This window comes from Pan paniscus, chromosome 6 (assembly GCF_029289425.2).
Source record: "Pan paniscus chromosome 6, NHGRI_mPanPan1-v2.0_pri, whole genome shotgun sequence".
NCBI classification, from domain to species: Eukaryota; Metazoa; Chordata; class Mammalia; order Primates; family Hominidae; genus Pan; species Pan paniscus.
Genome location: NC_073255.2, coordinates 170,303,614 through 170,328,453, shown reverse-complemented (window position 1 = coordinate 170,328,453; position 24,840 = coordinate 170,303,614). Strand labels below are relative to the sequence as shown.

The window sequence follows — 24,840 nt, the reverse complement described above, 5'->3', positions numbered from 1 at the left end:
ATGGCATTAATTATCAAGAATATGAAAGGAAGCCAATTCCATGTATAGACAGCAGCATGCAAGGAGCCTCCAAGGCCTGAACAAGCACAGCATGTTCTGAGAAGCCCACAAGGTTATGATTTTCAAAAGAGGCCAAGAAGCTGCTGCATGTAGTGGTGGCTAAATCATGCAGAACTTTATTAGGCATATTGAGGACATGGGGTTTAGTACTAAGTACATTCGAAATTATTAAATACCTTTAACTCACTCTAGTTCTGGTATAAAGAATGGTTTGGAGGGATTAGAGATAGAAGCAGGAACAACCAAGAGATGATGGCAGTTAGAACCTGGGTAGAAGCAAGGGACATTTTATTTTTGTTTGTTTGTTTTTGAGACGGAGTCTCACTCTGTCACCTAGGCTGGAGTGCAGTAGCATGATCTCAGCTCACTGCAAGCTCCACCTCCCAGATTCACGCCACTCTCCTGCCTCAGCCTCCCGAGTAGCTGGGACTACAGGCGCCTGCCACCACACCCGGCTAACTTTTTGTATTTTTAGTAGAGACAGGGTTTCACCGTGTTAGCCAGGATGGTCTCAATCTCCTCACCTCATGATCCACCCATCTCAGCCTCCCAAAGTGCTGGGATTACAGGCGTGAGCCACCGTGCCCAGCCGCAAGGGACATTTTAAAAAGAAACAGTAAATGGGTTTGTAAGGCACTTAGGAGGCAGCGTCAGTAAGATCTGGTGACAGATTGTCTATGGCAAAGAAGGAGGAGTCAAGGATGCCTTTCAGGTTTATCAACAGTGCCATTTAACAAAATCAGGTGCACCGAAAGAAAAGCGGGCTTGGGAGTGGTAGGGAGGAGGAATCATGAGTCTGATTTGGGCATGTTCAGTGCCGGGTTCTCATGAGACAGCCCAGAAAGGTAACATGATAATCTGTGCTGCTTTCCTCAGGGGGCTATCATCACAACGATGTCTTTACTATACCTATAACTACAAACATTTTCAAAATGGGTATCTCATACTATAAAGCCCACAGTAACACAGAAAACCTATTAGACCTCCATTCTTTCCCAAAGCCCCTTTCAGCTTCCAAATTAAATAAAAGCCATAGAGAACTGGAGGGGCAAGGAGATATTTTAAGACTGACAGACATGTCTTCCTCATTAGTATAGTGGTATCCCTGCCTGTCACGCGGGAGACCAGGGTTCGATTCCCAGACAAGGAGGCAAAGTGTTACTTTGGCCAGGGTGTGGTGGCTCACCCCTGTAATCCCAACACTTTGGGAGGCTGAGGTGGGCGGATCACGAGGTCAGGGGTTTGAGACCAGCCTGGCCAGCATGGTGAAACACCATCTCTACTAAAAATACAAAAGTTAGCTGGGCTTGTTGGCAGGCACCTGCAGTCCCAGCTACTCAGGAGGCTGAGGCAGAAGAATCGCTTGAACCCAGGAGGTGGAGGTTGTAGTGAGTGAGCCGCAATCATGCCACCGCACTCCAGCCTGGGCGACACAGCGAGACTCCGTCTCAAAAAAAAAAAAAAAAAAAAAACACTGACAGAGAGTTGGAATAAATTTAAGGTAGGGAAAAGAGTTGTTTGCCTTTCTTACGATAAGAGAGCTAGCCTAGCAACTTCCATCCATCAGTCTTAGGAACTACATGGGAGTCTCAAAGGGACAATTTCACAAATTTAGCAGCTCAGAAAAACAAAAATTGATGATCTCACAATTTCTGTGGGTCAGAAGTCCAGATATGGATTAGCTGAGTCCTATGTTTAGGGTTTTACTATGCTGAAATTAAGGTGTCAGGCAAGGTCACAATCTTATCTAAGGCATAGGGACCTGCTCCTAGCTCATTCTGATTGTTGGGAGAATTCTGTTCCTTTTGGTTGTAGGATGGAGGTCCTATTTTTCTGTTGGTTGTTAGACAGAGATGACCCCAGGTCCTTACAACATGGCCTAATCTATTCACAAGAATTACTACTTTGAGGCTAACAGAAGAGCACCTTCTGCTGCTTTTTGTCTCTTTTAAGGGTTCAAATGATCATGTGAGGCCCAACCAGGGTAATCTCCCTTTTGATTGACTCAAATTTAAATTATTAGGGATTTTAATCACACTTGCAAAATCCATTCAGTGTTGCCATATAAAAAACTAACCCTGAGAGTGACAGTCTGTCAGAATCATGGATACCACCCAAAGGGGAAAAATTATAAATACATGGGCATGGGTCTGGTCAATGGGGTCATTCTAGAATTCTGCCTACTACCAGTGGGAATATCAGTAAGAAACATGCAATAAAAAGATCATTCAAAATAGAAAACCATTGGCCAAAAAATTACAAAAAGTTGAAAGAGAGGAGATACCTTTATCTTCCACCTCGAAGGTGCGAAGAAATATGGTAGGTGATTTCTAGTAAGAAAAGCCGCTAAAGAATTCTGGGTGGAAACTGTATGAACACGATCAGGACTTCTTCTAGAAGGAATACAAGATCACTGAACTATGAAAAACTATATTGGCTGGGTGCAGTGGCTCAAGCCTATAACCCCAGTGCTTTGGGAAGCTGAGGCAGGAGGACTGTTTGAGGCCAGGAGCTTGAGACTAGCCTCAGCAAAAAAGTGAGACCTTGTCTCAATAAAAAAGTTTAAAAATTGGCCAGGTGTGATGGTGCATGCGGTGGTGCACACCTGTGTTCCTAGCTACTTGGGAGGCTAAGGCAGGAAGATCACCTGATGTCCAGGAGATCAAGGCTGCAGTGAGTTATGATCACACCGGTGCACTGCACTCCAGCCTGGGGGACAGAGCAAGACCGCATCTCAAAAAAAACCAACAACAACAACAAAAAATGCTGTACTGTAAATCAGTAAATTGGCAGATAGTCTGTATAGCAAATAATCATATCCAGAAATTCCTGCCAGTATGGGGGCAGGGGAAGAGTAGCAGAAGTAAGGAAAGCTTAGACTCTTTTTCTTTTTCTTTAAAAAAAAAAAAAAAAAAAAAAAAGTATACTACACACTCAAGAGAATGGTAAAAATTTGAGCCCATAAAAATACATTAGTGAGAATGTAAAGCAACTGACATTGTCATACAATTTCTTATCAATTTCTATAATGGTAAAATCCTTGTATCTCCTAAAGCCAAACACATGCCTATGTCATGAACCAACAATTCCATTCCTAGGTATATTCCCACAAGAAATTAGTGCATTTGTAATACAACTGTTCATAGGAGAATTATCTATAGTAGCCCCAAAGTGGAAACGATGAAAATCCATTAAAAGGTGAATGAATGAATTGTCCTATAGTCATAGAATAAAATACTATGCAATAATAAAAACTGATATGCAAATCCACAAGAATGAATGTGCCAGACATTTTGTTGAGTTACAGAAGCCAGACACACAAAACAGAGTATGATTCTATTTATTTAAAGAATAGGTAAAACTAAGAGATAGAGTTAGAAATCAGAATAGTGTTGACCCTCAGGGAGTGTTAAGAAGCATAGGAAATCTTCTGGGTGGTAGTTATATGGGAATACATATGTGCAAGAATTTAGCTGTACATTTGAGTGCACATTACACACTTCACTGCAGGTACATTCACCTCAATAATAAGTGAAATCTAATTAAAGTGTAATAATAATATTAATAAATAAACTAAGGTTAAAAAAGGGGAGAAAACAGAAAAGATTCAGTGTACAGGCATCTAAAACTCCAGCGTTAGGCACAATTTTTTTTTTTTTATTGGAGACAGTTTCGCTCTTGTCACCCAGGCTGGAGTGCAATGGCGTGATCTCAGCTCACTGCAATCTCCGTTTCCCAGCCTCAAGCGATTCTCCTGCCTCAGCCTCCCTAGTAGCTGGGATTACAGATATGTGCCACTATACTCAACTAATTTTATATTCACCATGTTGGCCAGGTTGGTCTCGAACTCCTGATCTCACGTGATCTGCCCAGCTCAGCCTCCCAATGTGCTGGGATTACAGGCGTGAGCCACCATGCCACGCCCAATTTTTTTAATATAATGTATATTATTATTACTTCTAAAAGTATTATAGGAACTACAAATTTCAAAGTGTAAAATGCAACAAATATGGCTAATAACTAAACAGAAACCATCCAAAACAGATAGAAAAGTAGAAGTTACTTAAAAAGAGCTAATTATTCCTCTTGGGCATTATACTTGCCTAAAAAATGTCCTGGAAGTGACAGTAAAAAGAAGATCATACTGATTATAATTTGGGGATGACAAAGGATTTCAATTGGTTAGAATAAGTTAGACCAAATTCTGTATCTATTTTAGGGCAACTACATCTATTGTGTTAGGGTAAATACCATAATTTAGAAATGATAGTCAACCACTCAATTTACATGTTAAAGAATTCTTATGGAAAAAGTTCTTGTCTTGAGAAATTTTAAAAAATGATTCATGACATATTTAAGTGGATATGGAGTTAATGGTCCTCAATAACATTCCTATAATCTAGAAATGGTAGATAATCATAAATGAGTGAATGATTCATCCCATCAATTGCCTTACTTTTATCAGTCCTCTTTCAGCAGACATGCTGTGGGGAATGATATCCATAAACAATTTATTGCTTGCTTTCCAAGCCAAGTCAAAAATTTCCCTTTCAGATCAGCTGTAACCTTTTTTTTTCAAACTTTGTTTCTGTGATGGTTACCTTTATATGTCAACTTGACTGTGCCAGGGACGCCCACAGAGCTAGTAAAGCATTATTTCTGAGTGTGACTATAAGGGTACTTCTGAAGAGGTCAGCTTTCCAATCTGTAGATAGACTTGAAAAAAGAAGCTCTCCCTCACCAACGTATTACCCAATCCGTTAAAGGATTACAACTGCATTTTTATTTTTGTTTTCACAAGCAGCAAGAAAGTGATGTCAAACTGGAGGCAAGAGGAAGGCAAAACAATAATGTACATAAAACAACGCCAAATTTTCAGCTGCCATTAATTCATAAATAGAAGGGCTGTCCTTTCCCTTTCAACCTCTTTACTAGCCATATTCCAATCATCCTAAATTATTTGTGTAGTAAAATTCAGAGTTCGTGCCACTGCAGATCAAATGGTTTTGAAGAAAAATGGCCACGTTCATCATGGCCATTAATATTTATCTCTGGGGTGAATATAGGCCAGAAAGACAAATTCACTAAAGGTCACCAAGTGTGGCCCTCTTAGTTAGAGGTATATGTGAATCACAACTACATTCTCAAAATGGATGTCACTTAACATTACAAGATTGGGACAATCTCTGAGGTAAACACATTTTCTCAACAGTCTAGAAAGACTTCTGTCAGAGAAGAAAACAGGAAAAATGGGGATGGGGGGAGGAGTTTCTAGGGACCATTCTAAGAGATACTACTAGAACTTACTTGTTCATTAACAGGCTTATTGGTTCATTAATTTAAAAAATCATTTACTGAGTGCCTCCTATGTGTGACGAATGATGCCAGGTGCTACAGGTTACGGGTAAAATAATAGTTGTTAACATTTATCTGTACTTAATATGTGCCAGGCACAGTTTTTTGTTTTGTTTTGCTTTGAGACAGAGTGTCGCTTTGTCGCCCAGGCCGGAGTGCAGTGGTGCAATCTTGGCTCACTGCAACCTCTGCCTCCTGGGTTCACGTAATTCTCCTGCCTCAGCCTCCTGAGTAGCTGGGACTAGAGGCGTGTGCCACCATGTCCAGCTAATTTTTTAGTAGAGTTCAGTATTTTTAGTAGAGACAGGACTTCACCATGTTGGCCAGGTTGGTCTCAAACTGCTGACCTCAGGTGATCCACCCACCTCGGCCTCCCAAAGTGCTGGGATTACAGGCATGAGTCACCGTGCCAGGCCCAAGGCACAGTTTTAAACATTTTACATGGGTTAACTCATTTCGTCATCACTATGGCCCTATGAGGTTAGGTATATTATATTCACAGTTTAAGAAAATGAATGTGACACATAGAAGGAGTTACTGTGCCCAAAGTCACCTAGGTAGTAAGCCAAATTCCAGAGACCACACTCTGAACCTCTAACTAGTCCCCAGACTCTGCTGTGAGGAACATATAGTGGGCAAGTGACTGAGAATCCAAGAACCTAGAGCTTTGGAGATAAATGAGATTCAAAAAAAAAAAAAATCATTTACCTTCTTCCCTTCACAACTGAGAAAACTGGTTAAGTGACTTGCACAAAGTCAGAGCAAGTTATCAAGAGACATTGCTAATAGTTTGATTTTAATAATAAAAATACAGGGTACATCAAGGAATAAAAATTAAAGAATTCATATTCTTAAGAGACTAAAGTGGGCACTAAAACTAATACATCAACGAAAGCCTAGAAAAAAAAGAAAGTAGTATTTGCAATTAAAAAATAAAAAGAGGAAAAGGGATGGAAGAAAACCGTAACTCCATTACTCTGAACTTGAGAAGAGGAATGGTTATGAGTAATCACAAACTGCTGAAAGCCTTCCACTTGAGGGAAAGATAAAAGATAAAAGACTATGTAGTAAAATTATATTGGGCTAGATTAGATTAGACAGATCTAAACACAACTAAAAGAGAACCATAAAAGCATACATAATGAAATGCTATCTTTACCCCTATCTAACACTCCATAAAAACTACTCCTCTTTTTATATTTCCTATCTTAACAAATGACATCATTACCTACCCAAGACACCAAAATACATCTCTTCTTGCTGAAACACCACACAGAATGAGTCACCATGTCCAACTGATTGTACCTCCAAAATAGGTTCTGGGTCACTTCCCACCTCACCTAAGAATTCTTCTATGAGCTCTCACCTGAAGTAACAAAACTTGCCTCTTTGTCTACACTCTCATTCCACTCAATTCATTCTCCACACAGTCATCAGAAAACATTTTCTAAAATGCACGTTTCATTATACGACTCTCCTACTTTAAACCTTTGGAGGACTCCTTATCACCCGCAGGACAAAAACCGAACCTTCTTGCTACGGCATACCAGGTCTTTTGAGATCTGCCTACCAGTCTTCCATGTCTATGTTCAATCTTCCCCCATACACTTTATGCTTAACCACAATAAAATATTTCCAGTTCCATGAGATTCTCAAACATCTGTGTGTTCATCCACATCTTCTCCCTACTTGCCGCGAGTTCCCTTCCTTTGTTCAGTGTGGTCAACTCATCTTACCAGTTCGGCGTAAGAATTCCACCTTTGTAATACCTCCTATGACTTCCCTTGAAAATGTTAAGTGTTTTCTCTTCTGTACTCCCCAAAGTACTTCTAATATTCACTGAGACTGTGACTGTTTGCATGTCTTATCTTCTACAGCATCTAGAACCCCTCTGCATGCAGAAAATGTTCCAGGAACAGGCTCCAGAATATAGTTGGCCTAGAAATGTTGACTGTACACCACAACCTCCAGTGTGTCAACTGATATGACAGCCCTAAGAACTAACCAGCATTAACTTCATTACACAGATGAATAACCTAGAGCTCAGAAAAGTAAAGTGCCTTGCCTAGAAAAGCTAGGATGAGTAACAGGTGATCCTTCTACTAAACCCCAAGCTACTCAAAGCCCAAACAGAGCTGCACCAATATTCCACATATGAACATCACTAACCAACTGAACAGGATATGTAAATGAGTTAGCTGGTGCTGAAATCAGACATTAATGTGCAAACAAACAGGGACTTATTTGAGCTAAGTGGGCATGAATATGCAAATTACTGGCTGCAATTCAGTAGATGTCATCACAATTCTAGGAATGAACATCCTATATTATGACTATTACAATATTCATGTCGCATTCATACATACTATCATATATTACTGTAATATGGGCTTTTCCAGTTTAAAATTGTGGAGAAGCCAAAAGTAACTTAATGCATATTTTCATCCACACCAAAATTACAAGCTGGAAATCAGATGTGAGCACACAGAGCTCTGCAATCTCCATATAGAACCAGGCTGCCATCATGATCACTTGCAGTTCAAGCTGAACATTCTATTTTTAACGCAAGGTACTTTAGAAATAGGTTGTGCCGTGGGCCCTACCAATATTTCCAGCCTCAGCTACCATGCACAGTCTAATATAATATGCTATAATAACTGCATTTAAAACAAAGTTATTTTTCCTATAGAATTTTTAATAATAAACTGCATAGCTACAACACTTGAACAACACTCGGAAAATCCTGTATGTGATTACATTTATTCTTTGCTCAGGTATAATAATGACCTTTATTTTCCCATATCACCAGTACACCATTGGTTCTTATCAATTCTTAATCTCTTACTAGGATGAACAATGGCCAAAGCCATTCATAATAGCTTTGATGTACTTTCATCTGACTCCTGAAAGTAACAAATTATAATCAGTAAAAATCTGTATATATAAACTGAGTTCCTTAATTAGTAGAAAAATATCCGATTCATGTTGTGAAACTCTGATGAGAGAAGAGCCTATACTCTCATACTTTCATACATTTACCCATACTGTGCCTGATGCCTGAAATGCTTGCCTCAATTTCTTTACCTGGAAAACTTCTCTTCATCTGTTATAACTGAGTTTAAGCTTTAAATACTTATAGATGCCTCCCTGCCTTTCCCAGAACTTGTATATGCATCCCAGTTGTCTATATACATACACACAACTCCGTGATAGTGTGTATCACAGAGCTGTGATCACTTGTGTTCCTGCTGAATTAACTGGGATATAAGTAGGGCTGCATGTAACATGAATCAAAACACTAGTGAATTAACAAGTCAGAGTTTACTCATCTCTCATGCAGAAGTCTGGGATGATGCGGTGACTCTGGTCCAGGAAGTTACTGAGGTATGGCACTACACAGTATCAGAAACCCAGGCCCCCTCTGTCTTGTTGTTGTAGCTTTCCTTCAGTGCTGCCTCACCTGCATGGTCTAGGAGGACTTACCACATTCCATTCATATCCACACCTTCACACACAGGCTGGGCTGGGAGAGAAAGACAGCCCCTTTCTTCCCAATAAGAGAATGACCCAGAGTTACACACATTACTTTCAATCACATCCTATTAGCCAGAATTAAATTACACGTCCATGTTGGCTGCAAGGCAAGTTAGAAATGTTCCTATTTTGGGTGGCCCTGTGACTAGCGAAATATCAGGGACTCCATGAATTTGGAGGAAAGGGAGAACAAATGCTGGGAGGCAGGTGACCATATAAGTGACACATTTATGGTCCCTTTCTTTTCTTTTGGCCTTCAAAGGCAGTCCTGTTCATTATTTTATCCTGAGGGCCTAGTGAAGTATCCAGCACAAGTAAACATACAATAAATCTATACAGGATTAACAAATAAACAGAAAGTCCCTTAACACAGGAAACAAAAGTATAATCGCTGCTGACTCCAATTAATGTTAGGTGTCTGACATCCCAGATGGAGGATGATGGAGGGAGCAGGTAAGTTGGGAGGAAACTCTTCTAACCACAAAGATGCCTTCTCATGGACGACTTAAGGTACAGTACTCGTTCAGGGGTAGTTCACAGCTTTGGCATGTACCAGGAGTTGCAACAAAAGTGCTGCTGTCCAGAAAACTCCACATTTGTTCTCGATTTCTAAACAGGAACATTAAACTACATACATGGTTTTGTCTCTAAAGCTTTAAGAGGCTTCTTAAAAAATTGTTTATATCTGTACATTTTATGAAATGTATGAGTGCATATGACATTTGTACAGTTTTTAAAAGAATAAAACAACAGTATTTCTGTAACAGCTTAAGAAACAGAACATTACTAGGATCTTTGAATCCCCACGAGCTCCTCTCTTTGGTTACAACCCTCCTCCATCCTCTCCAGAGGTGATGTTTTCCTTGAGTTTTATATTTATGCCCTTACCTTCTTCATTTTTTTATCACACAGGATATATTCCTATGAAATAGGCTATTCAGTTCTGCCTGCTTCTGACCTTCATACAAATGACATTAGATTTTATATATATTAAATATATTAGATATTATATATTAGATTCATATATATTACATATTAAGTTTACCTGTGTAAGATATTAGATTTATATTAGACTTTATATAGAGATTTTGTATATATTACATTATAAATGTTTACATATTTCTATATATAATCTAATTTCTAATATATTATCTAATATTTTCTTATATGACTACCTTTGAGATTCAACCAACTCAATGTATAGCATAGTTCATTCATTTTCATTGCTACATAGTATTCTACTTTGTGACTCTACAACAACTTACATATCCATCCTTCTTTCTATGGGCATTTGAGCTGTTTCTCGGTTTTTGCTACTAAAACAATGTTGCTATGAACATTCTGAATAGGTTTGCCTTTCACATTTGAGTTATCAACCTATTGGAAATTTATTTCCCTAAATGATATGAGGTACAAATCCAATTTCTTTTTTTTTTTCCCTATATGCATGATCAATTGTCTCACCATTCTTTATTGACTGGTCTGTCCTCTTCCTAAACTTTGTAAAGTCATTTCTCCCTCATATAATATTTCCATATGTCTGCCTCTGAGTCTTTAGTGTTTTAAATAGTACCCTGGGTGCCCACACAGAGGAAGGAAAAACAAAAAGATGAAGTGAGGTTGAATCCTCACCCCCACTTTGTTAAACTATCTCCACTTTTACCTGTTGTCTACCTTGAACTGTGAAATAAGATTAAATAGAAGAAGAGTTCTATAACTAAAAATGAATTTAAAAAGCACTAGACTATGAGTTCTAAAGCACTTTCTAGCACTAAAATCTATTGTTTTATTTTCCAGATATCACATTACCTGCATGTTTACATAAATTTCTTCTGAATTTTGTTAATTAATAGCTCCCTTCATAAAGGAAAATTTCTATTGATACTATTAGTATTCCTAAAAGGATCCAAACTTCATTTTCAAATATAAAATTATCTTATGAATTGTGTTTATTGGGACAATAATAAATTCATTATTTAGTATTTTCATCTGTTTCTAATAATTACTTTCTTTACCATATGCCATAAATGTTTGTGGTCTTCTCCATACTTTAACAAGGCTTAACTCATAATGAGTGGTATTATATAAACTATTAGAATAGCCAAAAATATACTTTCTTGTGGGCCTAAAAAATGTCTAATAAGATGAGCAAAGCTGTTATTTTTACCTTATTAAAAAACCAATGTGAACCAAATAATTGAAAATACGAGATATAAGTTAACTTTTAAATTTCCCTGTTACATCATTTCAGAAGTTTTTGTTCTGAAAACAAAAACTTTTTACACAAATTTCGGTTTTTTTGTTTGTTTGTTTGTTTTTTGAGATGGAGTCTCACTCTGTCGCCCAGGCTGGAGCACAGTGGTACGATCTTGACTCACTGCAACCTCCACCTCCTAGGTTCAAGCAATTCTCCTGTCTCAGCCTCCTGACTAGCTAGGACTACAGGTACATACCACCACACCCAGCTAATTTTTGTATTTTTAGTAGAGACAGAGTTTCACCATATTGGTCAGGCTGGTCACGAACTACTGACCTCAGGTGATCCACCCACCTTGGCCTCCCAAAGAGAGGGGATTACAGGAGTGAGCCACCACGCGCAGCCATAAATTTGGCTTTTTAAAAAAACCATATAATATAAATATAGAGAAATGCATTTTTTCAACTTTTAAAACTCAAATACATTACGTTTCATTTACCAGCATTCCTTCTTTTCTCACATCTGTATGAATGAATAGAATATTTTTAGAAATAAGGTTAGATGTCATCAACTGGTTCTGTGTGATGACCAAGTATCATATCTCAAGAGCGAGGTTCTTAGGCTTTACTAAGTAATGGGCTTTGTGATGGTTATTTTGTATTCTCAAGATCCATTTTACCATAAATTCCAGGCTCTTCCATATGGTTCAGCTATGCATGGTTTGTCTACTGGCTAGACAAAATACTGCATGGATCAGATTTATTCAGAAAATAAATCCAACTTATATAAAGTAAATCCATAACTAAAGAATATTTTTAAATAAATGTCTACATCAATTAAGGCTAAAAAGTAGTACACTTGATAACAATCTTGGCATAAGAATATTTTTATTTCCTAAATGATTTGAAATAATGCAATCTGTTCATGACTTGAGGAAAGTATATTTATTAGTTACAATGTCTTAGGTATAGACAAAGAAATGAGCATTTGTAAAAATTCTATTATAACTTTATTATAAGACAAATCTTACATATAAGTAAGTTAAGGTCATTCTTTTTAAAAAAGCAAGAATATAAATCCATGAAGAAAAGGGGAATCCATTTTTAAACACTATTTTAGAGGCTAAAACAGAAAAGATGACTATGAAAGATTAAAAGTTATTTTGAAATAATTATATGCAATTTTCAGAAGAAAAATGTACTTTTTTTCATGTTCCCTGCATATTGTTGCATAGTTATTAATGAAGGCATTAAGCAAATTCTAGAAGGCAACAAAGAATTTTCTAATCAAACTTCAGGGTATAAAGTTTTGAAAGTGCTTCTTATATTTAAGGCTGCAGAACAAATATATGTCATAAGCATAATATTGCTATACAAAATAATGCACCTCACTTCAATCAAAGTGACCCTGAAAATGTGTGCAAAAGTGAAATATTGCCTTAAATGCTCCATTATAGAACAGCTTGCTATATAAGAGACTCCTATTATAAATCCTTTTAGTAAAAATGGATAATCAACTCAGAGTGAATCTATCTCAAATACTGTCTTTTCTTAAGGCAAGACACCCCCGAAGAGATTAATTACATACAAGTATTCACAATTCCAGTCACCGACAACCCATTAGAGAGAAAAACTCAGAAAATTCAGGTTAGGCCAGTATAAGAGCTTTTTTACCTATGCCAGTATGTCCATATTTACTATGTAATGCAAATCATCTTAAAGAAGTGAGGTCTCAAGTGGTTGCAGATTTACAGAACATTTTAATGTCAGGGCTATAGAAAGGCCACTCATTAAACTAATGGAAATAAAAATGGCACTCTAAAGGTAATATCACTGAATAAAAACAAAAGTATTAAGTAGCCCCGAGATAGAAAAGAAAACATAATGGAAATTGAGTATACATTTCTATTTGAATCAATGGCAATTAATATACTCTTACTCATTCATGAGTTTTATTATCCTTAAAAATGAGAAAAGACAAATCACAGGACTCCCAGTCTGTTTATTTAAACAACCACTAGGGTTTCTCAAATAAGTAGGCTTGTACCTACAAATAAGGAGATATTAAAGATAGAATCATATGTGTTCATCATATATGTCTTTAAGCGCCTAATTCAAGCCAAGCATTATCCTAGGTACTGAAATGTACCCGTGAATAAGGCTTGCACTCTGGGTCAAGGGAAGTGAAGGAAGTTAACAAATTAATAAGACATGTACATATTAAGAAAAGTACAATCAGAAAATTTTTTTAAATATTGTGATAAAGAATTATATTGTAGGGAGACGGGATGCTAGAAAAGGTTAGAAAACAATGAGAAAAGGGCAGGAGACACAGACATGGAGGTCAGCTGTGCTCGGGCGCTGAGTGAAGCTTGGTCTTGGCTGAGATCATCTGGGGAGAGTCTACAAAGTCAGCATAGAAGAAATCCCAGGACCAAATCATGAGATACTCCAACAGGCTTTTGACAAGACTCAGAAAGAACATGAGGATAAGAAAAGAAAAACAGCGGAAAGATCAAGTGAAATGAATGTCAGAAAAAGCTAATATTAAGTCTACCAAGCAGAGGTCACTGGTGACTTGGAGGAGAGCTAACTCAGTGGACTGGAGTTGAAGAGAAAATGGGAAGTAACGAAGTAGATGCAGCACCCTTAACTCCATGATGATACTTTTTTAATTTTTATTTATTTATTACTGACTTATTTATTTAATTATTTATTTTGAGATGGAGTCACTCTGTCAACCAGGCTGGAGTGTAGTGGCGCAATCTCGGCTCACTGCAACCTCCACCTTCCAGGTTCAAGCGATTCTCCTGCCTCAGCCTCCCAAGTAGCTGGGATTACAGGTGTCCGCCACCAGGCCAGGCTAATTTTTGTATTTTTAGTAGAGAGGGGGTTTCACCATATTGGCCAAGCTGGTCTCAAACTCCTGACCTCAAGTGATCTGCGCACCTCAGGCCTCCCAAAGTGCCGGGATTACAGGCATAAGCCACTGTGTCTGGCCCAAAATGATTTTTTAAAACACCACTTTATCATTTAAATCAACATTGCTAATCTAATGTTTCTAATTTAGAAATTTCTAATACTAATAATTTAATATTTAAGTTAATAGTCACAACATTCCCCTAAAGTAGTCAGGACTGAAAACAGTTCTAATTTTTTCCTATGAGAAATCTGAGGCAGAATGTCATTGATAAACCTGTGAGCTTATTTTGGTCATGAGTGGTAGTCTTTAGCTTGTTTTTTGTTTTTGTTTTTTTTTAACCCTCACCAGATAATGTGTTCATCAATTATCTATTCCCCTGAAGAATTATACATTAAACCTGAGAAGCTATATTCAAATAAAATGTTCATTAAAACTTGTATCTTTCTTCACTCCCAACACTGCTAAGTACAATGAAGCGGCAGAGACTAAAACCACAGGAAGCCTATGATTAACACTGACACACCCACAAGTTAGATTTCCACCTGGTATCTCACACATTTTGAAGCAGCACCCACATCTCCGCAGCCCAACTGCCAACAGCAGACTATATAATGAACCATCTGTACCATAACAGTTAGAGCCTATTGAGATGCGTTGATAACACCAAAGAAATCTCATTTTTTTAATCCTTTTATCCTCTTGGGTGTTGTTAGACTGAGTCACATTTCTAATTGTATGATAAATTGAAAATGTTGGCAGGAACTTAACTTTTGTAAAATTTGAGCTTTTTAATGTTACTTTGATTGTCTTTCTCGTGGATTTCTTCGCCGCTACCCTGCAACGGAAGGAAAAGTTGACCTATGAACCGAAATTACTGGGAAGCAAAGCCTGCCGCTATATGGTGTTAACAGAAGAAACAAAAATCTTCCCTTAGTCTCTTACGGTTTGACTGAACTATTCAATTATGCCTTTTCAGGGACAAGCTGAAATGCAGATCTCATTGTGGTCCTTGGACCAGTCGTTAATGGAATAACTGAAAAAGGACAGCCGTTTTTAATGGAAGACAGGTATGATTTTCTTCTCTTTTTTCCTGTTGAAATGTTAAAAGCATTCATCAGAGAAACTTTTCCTCCTGAATGAAACACCATCAGACTTTTACAAAAACTGGTCCACTGATTTATTCTCTCACCAAGTGTGTAATATGTCAGCTCACCTAAAGTACTTTTAATGATTATTAGGAACATAATGTGGTTGCTAACTATTACTTTTCTTCTGTTGTAACCAGAAATATTCCTTGCTGAAAACTGGTAAGTTCAATCGACTTGTGCTTGAAAGCCCATATTTCAATTAACTTTTTGAAGGATGGGAAAATTCCTAGTTAGATTGTAGTGATTTCTCCATTAACCAACCTCACAGAGTAAAATTCCTCTGTCACTTAGATTTTAAAATGTTTTTCAATTACATACAGTAGTTTTGTCCTGGGCCAGAGAGCTCAAGGGCAATATTTCTATTTAATAAAGCTTATAACTGCAGAGGACAAAACCATATATGTATACCCTCTACTTTGCCTTCAACTTAAAGACTGGCTCCTTTCAGGCCCTTCCTGCCTCTCCATGGTGCTCTCTATCCTATTTTAGATCCTAACTGTCCTCATTCATTCTGTCACTAAGTCAACCAGTATTTATCAAACATTTCTTGTACCAGGTGCTGTGAGAAGCACAGGAAATAAAATAGTATTTTGCTCTTGCAGCTTATAGTTTCGTGGCAAACTCAAACAAGAGAGCATTGTTCCACAATGCAGTATGGAAAGTACTCAGAAGAACATCATTAAAGATGTGGCAGTAACACACAGCAGGGGCCACAACCCCAGAATGTGTGTGTATTTGTGACAGGCTGAGAGAGGCGGGACCAACAGGGAAGCCCATCCAAATGAGCGATACCTAAATTTAACTTGGAAAGCTCAGGAGGGCTTAGCCATATAAAGATGACAGAAAGGACAAACAGAATGTGTGTGAATACTCTGAAGTCACACCACAGTACTAGAAATAGAGGAGAAGAAGAAAGGCATAGCATTCACTATATGTCAGACACTTTTTGAAACACTTCCTAGCTTAACTCACCTAATTTTCATAACCACCTCATGGAGTAGGGAGTGTTACTTTTATTCCCACTTAGAGAAAAGGAAAAAGAGGCACAGAGACCATGGAACTTGCCGGAGGTTACAAAGCAAGTGCTGGGGAGCTAGGTATCTAAATGGAGGCAACTTGGGCCCAGAGCCACCTACTCTGCACTGCCACCCTATACTGTCTCTCAAGAGAGCGTGGACCACTGGGGCAGGACTGAAAAGCCTTCCCACGGCTGCTGCAGAGTGCTCTCCATTCTCACTCATACAAGCATAAAGAATCTGCCACTAGTCCTGTGCCCTTGTTGACTATTTATGCTTGAGTGTGAGTGAGCGATGAGAGGTCCTCGGTCCCTATGTAACCATAGGGACATGCTCTGCCTGTTCACTAGAAGGGTCAAATGGAAGGCTGCACTGTGCTGACGGACGTCGACACTGGAGGAAGGTGGGCATGTGTGGGGACAAGGGCACACAGGAACTCTGTTCTTTCCACTCAGTTTAGCTGGGACCTTATAACTGCTCTAACAGATAATGTTTATTAATTTTTAAGAAAGAAAATAATTAGGACTCAACCTAAAAAGAAGAAAGGAGATGCTTTGTCACCATTAAATAAATTTATGTGTATTAGAAGACAGGTGTAGAGAAAATATGGAGGCAAATTTAAACTATTCCTTAAGGCAAATCTGAAGAGAAATTAAAATTAGGATACCGTGAGTGTGGAAGATACACTAGCCTTAGATAGCCTGCTAAGGGCAGTTCGAGCACAATCCTACCTCCTGCAATAATGTATGTTCTGTTATCATCATTTCCTTTCACTCTTGGCAGCCTAGCCTCTTCTCCTGGGAGGCAGAGAAAGCCTGCTAGAGCATGAGTCACCCTCTTCCTTCACTCCTTTCCGTCCTTTCACTTGTTCCAGGTCTAATGACTGTCTGTACTCCTCTACATCAAGACTCTCGACATGCACATTGCATGTCTTCCAGAATGCATGACAACCCTTTCATATTAAATAAAATGTTGGTAGGCTAATCTCCTCTTCCTAATACCCTAAACATACTTCTAGGCTTTTACTTCTGGTGACCACATATATGGGCTGTAGAACTATTACTGTGATATAAATATGAGAGAGTACAGCAGCATCTTTGGAAAAACTTACAGGTTATTCTATTAATAACAAAGGTGAAGTTAGGAATGACAAGGCAATAGTCTTTAAATCAAGAAAGGTTGAGTGGTTACTTCATAGTGTTTTGGTACAGAATTATGAGTCTTAAAGACTAAATATTTAATTACACAGGCCAGTCACTGCAAAATGCTAAGTGATCCCAACGCATCAAAGACAGTAAAAGTATTCGTTCCCATCCCTCATGGAGAAAAGCCCAGAGTTCTAAAACAATTTATGTAATCACTCCTTTCTTGTAATTTCTCTAGCAATTTATCCATACCACCCACTCAGTTGTTAGTATTTACTTCCTGATATTGTTATTGACGTGTGTGTGTGTATATCTCTGTGTGTTTATGTATATATGCACACACACAAATGTATACTTTACTTTCATAACTAGATCTTTAAGCTTTATATTTCTTTGTACCCAACTTCCATTACTTCCAACACCTAAGATGTCTTACACTTAGCAGGCCCTCACCAATGTGGTTTTGTTGTTTTTTGTTTTTTGTTGTTTTTTTTTTGAGACATGGTCTCACTTTGTCACACAGGCTGAAGTGCAGTGGCATGATCTCAGCTCACTGCAACCTCTGCCTCTCAGGCTCAAGCAATCTCACCTCAGCCTCCTGAGTAGCTGGGAATACGCACGTGCCACCATGTCCAACTAATTTTTGTATTTTTTTATAGAGACAGGGCTTCGCCATGTCGCCCAGGCTGGCCTTGAACTCCTGGACTCAAGTGATCTGCCTGCCTCAGTCTCCCAAAGTGCTGAGATTACAGGTGTTAGTCACCACACCTGACCTCCAAACCTTTCTTAACTCATTACATTTACATGATCAGCAGCTTTTTGTCACAGAAGGAAATGTTATCAGTCTAATATATGTATTTATATTTAATTTATTTTCTAAATACTTTCTTCTTCAGCTTACAACTCTTTGGTAACCATACATAGGTATCAAATAGCCTGTGTATCACAGTTATATTGATTATAACATACTATTTAGAGGCATCTTTTTCCCTTTAAATAATGACAGTGGTTGCATTTTCCCTTTCCCAAATCTCAGGTACTCCTGTCATATTCTAGAAGGTGTCAAAAACAACAATTAGAAGTAACAGTGGCAGTCGCAGAAGACCAACATTCTCCTAGATTGTAACTGGACTTAGGTCTTCTGTTCAAGCAAGACGAGCCTGGCCTCATCTTTGTTTGCTATGAATTCCCACTTGAACAGTAGCAGGTCTACAAGTCCTATGGCCACAGTAATAGTTTTACCTGCTTGGCAGCAGATGCTGGGAAATTACAGAAGAAACAAATTATTAAGTCACTAAGTGTTTGTTATCTTGAAAGGATCCTGTGAATGCAGGACACAAACTCATGTGTAATAAAGGAAATATTCCTCCAGAAAATTAATTTTTCCAGAGAAGCTCAATCACTCACCTTGCAGTTCTCCACTCCGACTATAGAGCTCCCTTCTCTGTTCTCGCAGATAGGCGCTCATACTGATGGCATGGGAGGACGATTCGAACCTGCAGAGAAACACAGGGGAAACAGACAAGCAGGCGTAAACCAATTAAGTGCTGACCAGCTCTGTATTCCACATTATTCTACTCTGGTCTGTGTGGTGCTCCCCGATGTTCCGTGATGAAGACACTTTGGCTATACCATGACAGGGCCAGGGCCAGCTGCCGCAGACCTTGATTTATGAGCGATATTCCTGGCTAAGGCTCCTTTACAACCGTATTTGGATCTTTTGCTTATTCTGCATTTCAACTGGTACAACTCTGATCTGTCCCAACTTCCTTTTGCTTTCAGACCCCCATCAGCCTTTAGCCAGGATCCTTATACATGCAGCAACGAAAGCATCCTATGAAATCATTCTAATTACGTTACCATCCAGCTCAGAAGTCACCAGTGACTGCCAGCTACCAACACAGACACACTGGCTCCTCAGAGCAGAACTCACGCCTAACTTCCACAGGTAGAGGACTAGACAAAGGACATACTAGAAATGTGGCTGAATAACAGCACCAGAAAAGCAAGGCAGCTATAATCTCTCCCTAAATGGCCTAAAAAACAGTTTCTTTTCTAAATGGCTGCTAGTTTTTTGACGTGCTGCCTACAATATAAAATACTCTCAAAAATACCAAGCTACGCAATATTTGTTCACACCTACCCAGGAACTATTTCAGAGGTTAGAAACACTGGTGAAGGAGGGAGAAGGAGGGAGAGACTCATGATAAAGAACAGGTTTCTAAAACCTAAAATAATAACTACAAAAAGAAATAACAAAAACAAATCAGTCTTAAGATAAACGTGCAAGTAAGGAAAAAAACAGATAAAATTATGACATATCAAACAGTAAATCCTTTGATGTGATAAGAGATCCCATTTCAAACTGAGATTTCAAAGGCAGGATAACAACCTGCCAGATGGAGGAATCCTTCTAAGAAAGACTGCCACTAAGGGGTAAAAGCAGCAACATAGTATGAGCAACAGTGCTAATGGGATAGGTTTCTGGCAACAAGGCAGGCACACCATCATTTTCTTAATTATGCCTTCTTTATCCTTTCCTTGACAAGGAAGATGAATACCGAGATGAATGTCAGTCTGTGAGGGAAACACTTGGGTTACCTGATCCCCTCTCTGCACCCTGCCAAGAACTAAGAGGGTACTAACAGCCGGAAAGAAGGCAAAGTGTGCAGTACTTCAAACATGCCACCTGCCAGTCAAGCGCAGAAAAGAAGCCACTGACCTCCAAAAAGCATGCTGACAGCTATTGATCAGATACGGCAAAGAAAAAAAATAAATAAACTCTTAAGCAAAGAATAGAGAGGCACACATAGCACAATAACGCAGGACTTAAACACTTAATTAACCTTAGCTAAGGGTAATTAAAGAGGGTAATAAAGTCCTTCACAGATGTGATAAAAACAGTCAAAATCTTAATCCTTTATGACTTAATGTATTTTTGGTACTCAGGAATTCTTTTTATGTCTGCAACAAGTCACAGATTGATATAATTTTGCAGTAAAAGAGGCACTAGAGATTTGAGTCTCACCTCCTTAGTTTATATCCAGAGACACTGAGACCTGCTCAGACACACATGGGCTCAATGATAGAACCAAGACTGGAAACAGACAAATCTGTAATAACGGCCTAATTCTGTGTCTGTGATAAGTTTCATTACTGCCCAATAATAAAAAATGTGTAATAATTATTTAAGCCAATTTGTTCATTTCCAACAATTTCTTTTTTTTTTTTTTCCAATACCACAACTTCAGAAGCACTGGCTAAATGTTTGAAAATGTGTATGTGGTCTGACTGAGGTTGAAAGTCAGCGGTGATGGTTGAGAGCATGAACTTTAAACCCTAAAGCCTGCTTTCTGCAATGATTCCATATTTAGAAGGTTAAATTGAGCTAGAAATAGAGAAAAGAAAAAAAAAAAGAAAAGAAAAGGGCCTGGTTAGGCGCATCTGAGACAGTGTCAGTTGCCTCTACCAACTACCTTTTCCTTCTACTATCTTTGTGCTTGCTGGCATAGCCCTGATTCCATCTGGGCATTCTGCTTCCTTGCTCTTTACTCAGCCATGTGCTCAGAAAAAGTGGCTTCCTCTCCAGCTGGAAACCTAGCACCAGAGAGAAACCTGCCTAGTTTAAGACAACCACTGAGATCTGCTTCCCCTTGCCAGTGACGAGTTTAGGAATGGGCTTACGACCCAATCCTAGAGCTTAATAGGAACTTGCTGAAGAGTTTTGTCATTAGCAGAAATGATTAATAAATTGATAATTCGTAAGTACTAATTTAAAAAGATTTAAAATGGTGCAGCCACTTTAGAAGACAGTTTGACAGTGTCTTATGAAGCTAAACATAGTATCACTGAATGATCCAGTAATGTTGCTCCCAGGTATTTACAAAAATGAGTTGAAAATTTATGTCCACACCAAAACCTGCATATGAGTGTTTAAAGCAGCTTTATTCGTGATTGCCAGAAGTTGGAAGCAAGCAAGATGTCCTTCAATAGGTAAATAAGCAAGCTATGGCATATCTACACAAAGGAATGTTACTCAGCAATACAAAGAGACACCTATCAAGCCACAAAAAGATGTGGAAGAAAGATAAATGCATATTGCTAAGTGAAAGAAGCCATTCTGAAAAGGCTACACACTGATTCTGACTATACAACATTCTGGAAAAAGCAAAACTTATGGAGATAGTCAAAAGATCAGAGGTTGCCAGGGGTTAGGGAGGGTGGAGGGATGAATATGTGGTGAATGGAAGATGTTTAGAGCAGTGAAACTGTTCTGTATGACACTGTAATGGTGGGAACTTATGCCTTGTCAAAACCCATTAGAACTGTACAACACAAAGAGTGAACTCTAATGTAAACTATGGAATTTAGTTAATAATGACATCTCAATACTGGTTCATCAATTCTAACAAACAGACGCTAATACAAGATGTTAAATAGGGTAAAATGCAGAGAAGGGGGGAATATAAAGGAACTCTCTGTACTTCCTGCTCTACTTTTCTATAAACCTAAAACTGTTCTAAAAAATAAAGTCTATATGTTTTTTAAAGAGAGAGATTCACAGGGAGAATCACATGCAATTTTCTTGCCCACACTGTCTTTACTGGACTGGAACTGATGGATACACCTCGTGATCGCAATAGAAAACATTACTAATGTGTTGAGGATGGCAATGCAGAGAGATGGAAAGGGCTGAGTCCTTTATGATATTGTACAGTTGAATTAAGGAAACCTCCACATTCATCCTTGTTATGTGAGATAGTAACTTTCCTATAGTTCAATCTATTGTATTTAAAGTTTTATGTTACTTGCAGACTAAAGCATTGTAACTGATATTGCATCCACTCTCTGAATAAAACTGTTTAAAAAGGAATGCATTCAATAAACAGAATAGATTTCATTTCTGGCAGGGATATACTAAATAAATCTCCTCTCTGCTAGATCACAAAATAAATAAACTGTTGAAGCTTTAATTATTAAAAACACTAAAAATCTAAGATAAAAACAAGCCTCAAATGTGAATCAACAGAAGATATTAGATCTCCAACTGCTGAAAAAGAATAAATTCAATATACTGGGATACTTCAGTGGTGGTCACTTTACATGCTTATATTTACAGACACAACTTCTTAAATGTCTACTAAATCCTCAAAAGAAAACAGATCTAAAGTAAGACTGCCAGGATTTAAATCCTCCTTCTACCACATGCTAGCTATGAAACCTTCTGTAAATTACTTAACCTTTCATGTCTCTATTTTTTTATATGTACAAAAGTATTAAAAATACAACCCTTGCCTATAAGGTTGTTGTAATTAGTAAATAAAATCAGCTATGAGAATAATTTAATGCCTTGATTAGCACTTAGTAAGAACTCAATAAACGTTAGCTACTACTGCTGCTGCTAAAATTTAGTATACTCCAATTTAAAGTATGTTTAACTGAGATTATTTTGGGAAACTCACCCAGTACAGTGCCTGATACCTAGGAAACACTTAATCAGTGGTACCTGTTGTTACTATTGAAGTTATTATCAATATTATTAACTATTAGCTGTTGCCAAGAGATATACACTTTGGGCACATGGGTTCATGGAGTTAACTAAGGTTATAATTAGATTTAAAAAACCCAGATTGTTCTTTTATTAAACAAGTAACCACAAAAGGCCCAATACTGCTTAGCTAGAAACATTTGCATAACTTTATTAACAAAGGTTGTTTCTTGGCTCTTGGGGCCTTTTCAAGGCTAACATATTTCATTTCCTTTCATTTCATATAAAATCCCCCAGAAACAATTGGGGAGTTTCATTTCTCTTAATTTTAAATAAAACTCCCCTGAAACAAGTTCAAGAAATTTTTATTAGGAGTTCCAGGTAGTCCAGTAACTGTACCCAAAACAGCCACTTCACCTGACAGAAAACAAAAATAAATAAAACTCAACATATATTCACTTCCTCGAAATTACTTCAATCAACTTAAGCTAGACAAAGTTATGGCTATTAATAAAGTACGAAGTCATCTTACTTCAGTCTAACAATTCTTAAAACCTATTAACAGCAGAATAATACTTACTTGAAAAGAGAATTTTTTGGCCTTTGAGGTTTCTTCTTGGCAAAAAAGGCTGCAAACTCTCGTCCAGTGCTGGCATAGCTTAGTTGAGCTGATGGTTCAGAGGCCGTACGAGTATTTTTCATATCCAAGTACTCAGTTAACAGCATCTGTACAACCAGATAAATCAGTTAATGTTAATATACACATTTTTAATGTGCAATTAAGAAAAACTATTTTAAAACCATGCAAATCTAATTCTAAAACCAACATTCAGGAGTATATTAACCTGGTCATCCATTTTCCTAGTTGGGGATCTAAGAAAAGATTCATTATAGCTAGTAAGTCATCTACTTGTTCCTATTCATGGGGAAGAGGTGTGGTGGGCATTTGAACATGGGAGTAAAAGGAACGTTTTTATTGGGTATCTACTATGTGCTAGATATTGTGCTGAGTGAGTTAATCAACATTCCTCTTTAATCACAATTTAATCCTCATATTCCAAACTACAGCAGCATTAGCAGCAATGCCATAACATTTACTGAGGGCTTACTATGATGCAGGCAACATGCTAATCCATGTAAAATGTATTATCTCTTTTAAAGCACAAAATTTTATCAGATAAATTCACAGATTATAGATAAAGAAATGGGGCTTACAGAGGTTCAAGACCTGTAAAGTGATCCCTAGTGTACTAGGGAGTGCATGCTGTTACCACTCACTATTACACATAGTGGATAAATACTACAACAAACCTGCAAAAAGAGATATAGAAAGGCCACAGGAAGCTAAGAAGTCCTGACCTGCAAAGAATTTCCATAGCCACTACTCATATTGAGAGCTTCAACACAAGAAAAGCAGCTGCTTTTTAAAAAATCAACTACTAGCTAGGCACAGTGGCTCATGCCTGTAATCCCAGCACTTTGGGAGGCTGAGGTAGAAGGATCACTTGAGGCCAGAAGTTCAAGACCAGCCTGACCAACATAGTGAAAGCTCATCTCTACTTTAAAAAAAAAAAAAAAATTGGCTGGGCATGATGGTGCACACCTGTAGTCCCAGCTACTTGAGAGGCTGAGGCACAAGAATCACTTGAACCAGAGGTTGCAGTGATCCGAGATCATGCCACCGCACTCCAGCCTGGGCAACAGGGTGAGACTCCGTCTCAAAAAAATTAAAAAGTTAAAAAATCTACTACTGCCAATAGGTTCTACTTATAAAATCAATCCAATTTAAAATCTAAGAATTATCACAAGGCAAAAACCCATAATAGATACACTAAAAACAAAAGGCAGCAAATTAAAACATGCTACCAGAGAGATCAAGTAACCACAAAGAAAGATAATAAGAAGGAAGAGTTATAAAACAACTAGAAAACAAGTAACAAAATGCCAGCAGTAAGTCCTTACCTATCAATAATAA

General features: G+C 38.0%; 1 protein-coding gene across 2 annotated transcripts in view; it reads right to left on the bottom strand.

Moving 5' to 3' along the window:
* The window catches only part of EXOC4 (exocyst complex component 4), an 804,494-nt gene that overhangs the window by 559,639 nt on the left and 220,015 nt on the right, over nucleotides 1-24,840 (bottom strand). For both annotated transcript variants that reach the window (XM_003813456.3, XM_063606101.1), the window contains exons 8-9: nucleotides 23,446-23,591; nucleotides 18,785-18,873 (exon numbers count right to left, since the gene is read on the bottom strand). In XM_003813456.3, the coding sequence (XP_003813504.2) occupies nucleotides 18,785-18,873; nucleotides 23,446-23,591 (235 nt within the window). The remainder of the gene's footprint in view (nucleotides 1-18,784; nucleotides 18,874-23,445; nucleotides 23,592-24,840) is intronic.